The following is an 8,769-nucleotide window of genomic DNA, read 5'->3' as shown; positions in this document are numbered from 1 at the left end:
GTGCCGCACGTTTAGTCCCGTGTCACTCTTTCTTGTGCAGGAGTTGTGACCCCTCTTGTGTGACACCCTCAAGAAATGTTTTCTTGCGGCCACACTAAAACTTTGCTAGAGCTGTGAATCTTCCTGTCTCTATTACAGCCCGGCTGTTGGCCCGCTCCTCACAAACAAGCCGCAGGAGCTGGGAACACGGGGGAATTCAGAAATACAACAGCAGTGTGAAGACTCTCGTGTGTGTGTGTGCGTTGTCGCTCGCTGTTTATCCCCAGGGCTGGGGAAAAGGCTTGTAGAGCCTTTAGAAGCCTGTTAATAAGAATTAGTTTTCATTAAGGCTCGCATGACCCGGAGCTGAGCACAGGGAGCAGTGGCGGTGCTTTGCCGGCTCGGGTGGGCTTTGGGGAGACCGCCAGGCCAAACCCGGCCCAGGAAGGTGAAACTTCCAAATGGGTCGGGGTTGCTGCTTTCTCCTGGTTTGCGGCTCGCTGGAGGGGTGTGTGGAACTGATTCTGTGTGTGGTGATGCGGCTCTGAGCTGTGCACACAGAATCAATTCCATCCCGTGCCTGRCAAACCCTGAGCTCTCACAACCTCCTGGAGCTGAGCCACGGCYGTGTGGGCACACGCTATTCCACAGACGAGTCCCTCGTCTATATATCTGTATGTTTTTATTTTATTTTATTATTCATTTTGGCTCAGGACACAATTACAGTCATTTTGTTACAAACTTGTGCRTGTAATCTTCTGCTAGTGAGATTACTGTATTTAAATTGCAGCCCTGTTCCAAGCCTCTCCTGCAAAGCAGATCTCACAGTGCAGAGTCCATGGTATCTGCCGAGAACACGCTCCTGGGAAATGTGTCACATTGTAGAGCTGAATGGGATAACAGCAGAGAATTACAGCCATGGATAACAGAGATCAGTAACTGTGCAATAAGCTGTTTCTTGCAAATTTATGTTAGGAAAATTAGTGTTTGAAGGCTGAGAAAAATCCCAGCTTTCATGCAAGACCGGCACAGTGTGCAGGCTGCATCTGATGGCTGTGACTTAGTGCCACTTGGCTGAGCTGTGTCACTTGCTGCAGCTCACTGGGCAGGGAAATGAGACCCAAATCCTCGGCACTGGGCTCTGGAATTGGGATCTGCTGGGGAAATGCTCTTTGGCAAGAAATCTGTTTGGGTTTGCTCAGATTATTAGAATTTCCTGATCGCCTAGGTTGAGCTTTCATTAATGAGCTCTCTCTCTGCACCAGGTATCTCAGCGCTGCTGTAGGGAATGGTGTGCAGGACAGATGCCCACCCCTCCAGCCAGGTGGGCTCTGACACAGCCCGTGGGTTCAAGGAGAGAGCAGACACTGCAGCTGCACAACTGCTCCTTCCTGCTGATTTGGGAACGGCAGCCCATGGACTGCCTGGAGCTGCAGCCTGGGGAGGCACCAAACACCGTCCCTTTGCGAGGCACCAGCTCCAGCTGCACTGGTGGCCAGCACAGAATCCCAGGATCCCACACTGGTTTGGCTTGGAAAGGACCTTCAAACTCATCCCATCCATAGCCCAGATTGCTCCACACCCCACCTAACCCTGAACACCTCCTGGGTGGGAAATTTGGGTTTGCAAGAGCCCTTGAAATGGCTCCAACCTGGGAACAGTAAAAGTATTCATAAACTTAGTGCATAGGTCATAATAATAGTATCAAATCTTTGTTTTAGCTGTAATGTTTAGAAGCACACTATAATTACACCAGTGTTAATAACAGGATAATTTCAATACGACTGAGAATAAAAGTATTTTTCAAARAACTTTGGAGGAATGGGAGGACGGGAAAAGGGAGAGGAGGAAGATGTCTGCTGAAATAGCCCTTGTTATGGCAGAATTTATAAGGGRGGAAAGACATCCTTTACAGAGGGGAGACTGAAACCAGTGATTTTTGTTTGATTTTAATCCTCATTTGCTGATGTGGGTGTCCATGAGCACACGCTGGGTCTATTGCAGGGTCAGGGCTGTTTGTGTAGCAGACTGCTTTATTGAACAGTGGCCATGGAATTCCAAAGGAYTTGTCAGCACACATATATCAATTATTCTCCAGAATGTTCTCTGAWGTGCAATAATTGATATGGAAATCAGTGGAACATGATTCCCCCTTTTTGTCAGCTTATGGAAGACTCAAACCTTGTGCTGTGTGTGTGCTGTGGGTTGTTGTTTGCCAGAAAGAGCAAAGTGTTTCATGTTCAGGAGCTGTGACCCCTCTTGTGTGACACACGATGGGGAAAAGTGTTCTTGTGTCTCTGTTTGAGCCTTGCTCTGAGCCTGTGCTCACATCCCGAGCAGCTGGGAAAGCTGCTCTTCCTCTTTGCCTGTTTTGGATGAAAATACATTATGCACTAGAGTTATGAATAAAAGATCAAGGGCAAATCTGTGTAATGTTTTACTCTGTATTTGTGAATAAACCTGGCTTCATGGCACTCACGCCTTTTGCTGGAAAATCCTTTCTAAGGGACACTCAGCCATTTAGTGTTACTTTATGCTTTTTCTTCAAARTGAAAGATTTGTTAGGGCTTCTCACTCTCACGTTCTGCTGGATTTGAGCAGATGAGAATTTCACTGTGTGTAATTCACACTGCTGGATCAGGGGATAATCCCTCATTTTAGCTCAGTATCACTTGGTTTTGCTTGGCTTCACTTTCTGAGAGCTCAGTCTCTGGAGCTGAGTGATGGGAGGGCCACTCTAGGAAGGATACAGCSCTGTTAGAGAGGTGTCTGGGTTAAAGGGTGGAGCCCTGCAAGGGTCTGAGCTGGTTCCTCCCAGGCTGTTCTTTGCCATGGGTTGAGGTTGGATTGGCAGTCCTGTGTGGGAGCACCAGTGCAGGACACCATTTCTGCCTCTCAAGGAAACACCTGGCCCTCATGCTGGGCCCAACTCAGACATTTCCTTGTTCCTCTGCCATGCCATCATTCTCAGAAACAGCCCTCTTCTCACTGGCTTGATGGACTTCTGTCCTGGGAAATGTTGCCTGGGCTCAGCTCTTAGCCACAAGCCTGCTGAGAAGCGCAGAATGTTACAGGGAACAGGGCTGAAGGATCCTTAGGTGGCACCTTGAAGTTGTTCCTGAATCAAAGTGCAAGTCTGGAACTGGAAGTACTGTTCTTCCTTTTTCATTTTAACTATTGTGTGTAAGARTCACACAGAGCAATGAAAGCTCCCATGTGGCTTTTTAGCTGGACTCTGCTGTCCAAAATCCAACGTGGGTATATTTTTTTCCCTAGAATCACTCCTTCATTTTCTGCTACTTTCAGTTGCTCYTTCTCTGAGCACCTCAAAGCTCTGCTTGGTGTTTGTTGTTGATAAACAGCTTCCACATTTCTCACTATGTGTGGGTGACTTGATTCGAATTTCCAGCCCTGTGTTCCCTCTGGAGATGGGAGGTGATACACACACACACTGTTACTACAGCCCAGCTAACACTGCCCTTYCTTTCTAACACCCATTGCTGCTGCTTTTCAGACACCTATTTCTAACACTGRCCAAATTCAATAGTCAGTTGTTCCRTGATTTTCTGAAATGCCAATTTAGCACTTTGTCATAAGGAATGACCTCAAACCTGTGAATGATGTYGCAGCATTCATGGATTGGCTTTCAGCACAGCTGTGCTGGGACTTTTGGAACATACACTTTAAGCTCAGGCTAAATTTTCCCTTGGCTGTGCTGAAGGTTATGAAGACATCTGTCAGAAGTGAGAAGTGCTTCATCCTCCTCCCTTTGATGGATGCTGCTTTTCTTTCCCATCAGTACTGTAGCTGCTCCTTGGTGTGGTCCTGACACATATTTTACATTTAGGTCACCATGTATTTGGCCCAGATTTTAAAGTTTCACTCTTTCAGGCTGCATTTTGATGGATTTGGCCCATGGCTTGTATTTAGCTGGGGAGCATTAYGTGATGCTTTTACTACTGAAGTCATTTCATCAAAGGAAATTGTGTTACAGTGAAATGATTGGAACGTCCTGTGTAAAGAAATAAAAGCAGGTGCTGAATTGCTTTCATTATTATTTGAAAAGTGCAGATGCATTTCTGAAGCTGTTGTGATTAAAATTCTAAGGTTTTTGTTCTTTTCAAAGGGCAATTCTGATGATAATGTTTCAAAAAGGTTTCGAGCTTAGAGCTGTCTGTACTGGCTTATCACACAGAACCCGTGCCTGATGCTTGGCAGAGCTTGTCAGGAGTCACAGGTTTTGGTAACTCCTGTCACMSGTTTTGGTAACTCCTGTCACCCCTGTTCCCTGAGCACCTTCACATCACACTCACTGTGGTGTCCTGGCCCTCAGAGCACTGCCTGGCTGATCCTCACCCCCAGTCTTGGGCCTTTGGTTGTTGATCATGAGCAGATCACAAACAGTTCTTCTGCAGTTTTTACTGGGAGAGGGAATTGATTCTTCAAGCCCTGCCAATAGGGCACCTCTGCCTTCATGAAAATGTATTTTAATTTTGCAGCATATTGCCTAGCATGGACAACTGAAATATTTGGAAAAGCCGATGCAATTCTCCCCGCTTTGAACAGGGACAGCACTGTCACTGTCACCATTCCCTCTGGCTGGTCATGCAGATGTTAAATCCTGTCTGCACTGACTGCACCAGGCTCTTTAAAAAGTAATGAAGACATTTAAGTGAACATGATCTCACATCCCACCTTTAAATCCTCTGTGAAGGGTTACGGAGCACTTGACCTGCATTGCTTCAGCTGCTCTGCAGACCCACAAGGGCAGGATACAGGACTTGGACCTTTCTCTGAGCCACAGGCAGCATGCTCTGTAGTAGCACCAGATTCTGCTGGTTTGAAAACAGGGGTCCTGCAGTAAGAGACAGACTCTTTGCTCAGAAGTGCAACAGTTGCTTCAGAATGAATGAATTAATCTAAAAATCAAGAGTTTGATTAASTGCTCAGCTCTGATTTAATTTGAAAAGTCTGTAGGTACACAAATAATGATTTTCTGTCTTAGCCTTGAAAAATTACTCTTTTTAGCTATTTTGTTTTAAATTATGGCCATATTTTCAGAAGAATCACTGAAGTATCTGAAACCTCMGTTGGTCAGAGCATGGTGCTAATAACACCAAGGCTGTGGATTCGATCTCGGTGTGGGCCATTTACTTAAGAGCTGGGCTCAATGATCCATAACACTTTCAACTCAGAATATTCTGTGAGTCTGTGAACTTAACTGCAGTCAGCAAAATCTGCCCATGCACGGTGACTCCCTCACGCTGAGATTTCACTCTAAAGCTTTTGGTCAACGTTTGAGCAAAAGGCTTTCTTTTATCATATGTTTATCATTCCAAGTGGAGTATTTTTGCCAGGACACACCAATTGTGCCCGGCAGTGTGGGCACTCCGGGGAGCTGCGGCTCCTCCGTTGGTTTCGGCTGCCGGTGCCGGGTTCGAGCCGTTCCGCCCAAGCCGGGGCTGTGCAGTGGGGCTGCCTGGGGTCCCGGCTCCGCTCTCCGTGCCCGCAGCGCCCGGGCCGAGCAGCGGGGACGGACACGAGGTGGCGGTGCCGGAGCGCCCGCGGCTCCCCGTTAGAGACCCACAAGAGAAGCGGGCGCGGGTCCTCCGCACGGCCGGAGCCGCCCCCGGTCCCTCCTCCTCCCTCCGGCGCTCCTCGGCGGGTCCCCTCCCTGCCGCTCCGGGGAGAGGAGGAGCGGCGGCGGAGGAACAAATCCCGGTCCTGCCCGGCAGCCGCGGCCGCGCACCGAGAGCCCCCGCGCTGCCCGTCCGAGACCGGCTGAGACCCCGCGGACCCGGGACAGACACGGTGCGGGCGGGCAGGGGACGGGCGCCTCCGCCCGAGGGGACGGAGCGGGAGGGACTTGGCCGCAACTCGAGCCGAGCGGGCGGCAGCGCTGCCCGGCCCCGGCCCCTCCGGCCTCGGACACGGTGAGCCGGTGACTGACGCTGTCCGCGGTGCTGCTGCCGTCCGCGGTGCTGCCTGTGCCCGGCTGTGCCCGGCTGTGCCCGGCTGTGCCCCGCTGTGCCCGCCTGTGCCCGCCTGTGCCCCGCTGTGCCCGGCTGTGCCCCGCTGTGCCTGTGCCCGGCTGTGCCGCTGTCCGGCTGTGCCCGGCTATACCCCGCTGTGCCCGCCTGTGTCCGGCTGTTCCCCGCTGTGCCGGTGGCCCGCTGTGCCCTGTTGTGCCCAGCTGTGCCCGGCTGTGCCGGTGTCCGTGTGCCTGTGCCCGGCTGTGCCCCGCTGTGCCCGCCTGTGCCCGGCTGTGCCCGCCTGTGCCGGTGTCCGGCTGTGCCTGTGCCCGGCTGTGCCCGGCGCTGCCCGGTTGCGGCGCTGCCCGGTGCCGGTATCGGGACGCGGGCGCCCATCCCGGCCCGACTCCTTTAAGATGATGCAATCGGCATCGCCCTCCGCGCTGCCGGCCCCGCGCCGCTGAGCGAGCCCGGAGCGCGCAGCGGGGCGGAGCGGAGCGGAGCGCGGGGCGGCCCCGGCAGTGCCGGCGGTCCCGGCGGGCCATGGGGGAGCCRCCGACCGCGGAGCCGCCGCGGGAGCCGCCGGAGCCCGCCAGTGCCTAGCGCAGGCTGCGGGCTTTCTGCAAGTCATCGGGGCCGGCGGACGCGCCCCCGCTGCCCTCCCGCTCCCCCAGCCCAGCGCATCTACTCGGGAATAATTTCATTTATTTATTTATTTATTTATTTTCCTCCGCCGTGCTGTATGTGCTTGTTTCCTCATCACCCGGCACGGTTAACTTCCCTGTGACTCGGTTTAACACTCGAGACCTCCGCGGATGCTGCTAAGAGCACTTCTCTTGCCTTTGCTGTCCCTCGCTGGGATCGGATTCACACTACCCGGACCCTGTGTGCCTGTATGTTTGTTCTGAGTGTCTTGACATTTGGGTTTTTTTTACAAGAGCTGTGCATTAATTGTAACAAGGTAAGACTCCCTGTTCTTGTTCCCTCATGTGCATGTCTAATTTAGATGTTTCTTTAAARATGAAGTATGCAGTTTCTTTTCAACAGTGGAGTCCTATTTAGCCCTTCCATTGATGAATACTTGTGAAATAGAAGTGTAGAACTTGCCAAAAAAAAGGAGACCTATTTAGCAGATTTAGCTTGGCTCTACAAACTGCTCTGCTTTGCTCTGTTGCAGCAGCTGTGATGCTTAGAAGAGTAATTTGTGCCTTATTTTGTTCTCCCTTTTCACAGACCTGTGAATGACCATAGGCTTGGCTTGACCTTGATTTTGATGGCTTTGTTGGAAGATCTAATGATGTGATTGCATTTCACGAGGTGGTTGCTCTCCAGCCTCCAGCCTCCGTGGCTCAGTGTATAAACCACTTCTGCCACACTGTCACTCATGGACAATTCAGATTTTTTTCTAAACAATCCTTTTGGCTRTTTTTATTTTCTCACTTCTCCTTTCTCCCCTGTTTCTCTTTAATGTTGGGAGCCTTATTCTACCCTCTGATGTGATTGATAGTCCTGCTGCTCCGTGCTGCTGATTTCCAGTTTAAACTACAATGGCTCTAAGTGGTAACTGCAGGACTTACCTTCCTCCTCGGGAGCAGGGGCCGGGGCTGCACTCCTTCCCCGAGGTGGTGGAGCTCAACGTGGGCGGCCAGGTTTACTTCACTCGCCACTCCACCTTGGTGGGCACCCCTCACTCCCTGCTCTGGAAAATGTTCACCCCAAAGAGAGAYACAGCCAATGATCTCGCCAAGGACTCCAAGGGAAGATTCTTCATTGACAGAGATGGTTTCCTTTTCCGCTACATTCTGGACTATCTCAGGGACAAGCAAGTGGTTTTGCCTGACCACTTCCCAGAGAAGGGAAGGCTCAAGAGGGAGGCTGAGTACTTCCAGCTCCCAGACTTGGTCAAACTCCTGACTCCCGAGGACAACAAGCAAAGCCCCGATGAYTATTGCCACAGTGACTACGAAGAGGTGTCCCAAGGCAGTGACACGAGAATATGTGCCCCCTCATCGCTCCTACCGCCGGATCGCAAGTGGGGATTCATCACCATCGGCTACCGCGGCTCGTGCACTATTGGCAGGGAGAGCCAAGCAGATGCCAAATTCAGGAGGGTCCCAAGGATTTTGGTTTGTGGAAGGATTTCTTTGGTCAAAGAGGTCTTTGGAGAAAGTTTGAATGAGAGCAGAGACCCAGACAGGGCTCCAGAAAGGTACACCTCCAGGTTTTATCTCAAGTTCAAGCACCTGGAGAGGGCTTTTGACATGTTGTCAGAGTGTGGATTCCACATGGTGGCCTGCAACTCCTCGGTGACAGCTTCCTTCGTCAACCAGTACACAGACGACAAGGTCTGGTCCAGCTACACCGAATATGTCTTCTACCGTAAGTACCAGCCGGGGGACAATGTCACCCCGTGCTCTGGGCTGCTCTCCCCGCTCCCCGTCCATCCCCAGAGCACGGGGAGCGCCGGTTCCCGTGCCTGCCGCAGTCCGAGCCTGTGTTTAGATGCGAAGGGATACATTTCAGTGTGATTTTTGGAGGTGTGAAGGGAGGCTGGGCTCGCCGGGCTGGCCCTGGCTAGGTGGCAGCACAGACTGCCGAAAGCTCCCTCCCTGCCCGTGCCTGGAGGACGCGGTGCCTCTGGCAGTGTAAATCAGCATCCGAGTGCCTTGCACACTTGCCGGTACGTGTGGGACACAACACGAGTGTGCAAACACTGCATTTTCATTCTGGAATTCATGACAGAAAACCTACGAATGGGATTCACTTTGCAAAAGTAGTAGCGGYTTGATAATCATCAGGCGCAGGCAGCCAAGCCATC

General features: G+C 51.7%; 2 protein-coding genes across 2 annotated transcripts in view; one reads left to right on the top strand and one right to left on the bottom strand.

Annotated features, from left to right (window-relative positions):
* Positions 1-5,889, bottom strand: part of YIPF5 (Yip1 domain family member 5) — a 12,367-nt gene extending 6,478 nt beyond the window's left edge. Inside the window, exon 1 of the mRNA XM_057383447.1 lies at positions 5,885-5,889. The gene's annotated coding sequence lies outside the window, so the exon portion shown is untranslated. The remainder of the gene's footprint in view (positions 1-5,884) is intronic.
* Positions 5,890-6,513: 624 nt separating this feature from the next.
* Positions 6,514-8,479, top strand: KCTD16 (potassium channel tetramerization domain containing 16). Its single transcript, XM_057383446.1, has 2 exons — positions 6,514-6,912; positions 7,185-8,479. Exon 2 carries the CDS (start codon positions 7,499-7,501, stop codon positions 8,477-8,479), a length of 981 nt encoding a protein of 326 aa, XP_057239429.1. The 5' UTR covers positions 6,514-6,912; positions 7,185-7,498.
* The last annotated feature ends 290 nt before the right edge of the window (positions 8,480-8,769 follow it).

The sequence above is a fragment of the Malurus melanocephalus genome, unplaced genomic scaffold (assembly GCF_030028575.1).
Source record: "Malurus melanocephalus ecotype Western Australia unplaced genomic scaffold, MMel_1.1 scaffold_633, whole genome shotgun sequence".
Classification (NCBI taxonomy): Eukaryota; Metazoa; Chordata; class Aves; order Passeriformes; family Maluridae; genus Malurus; species Malurus melanocephalus.
Note: the sequence above shows the minus strand (reverse complement) of the source record. Positions and strands in the feature narration are given on the sequence as shown.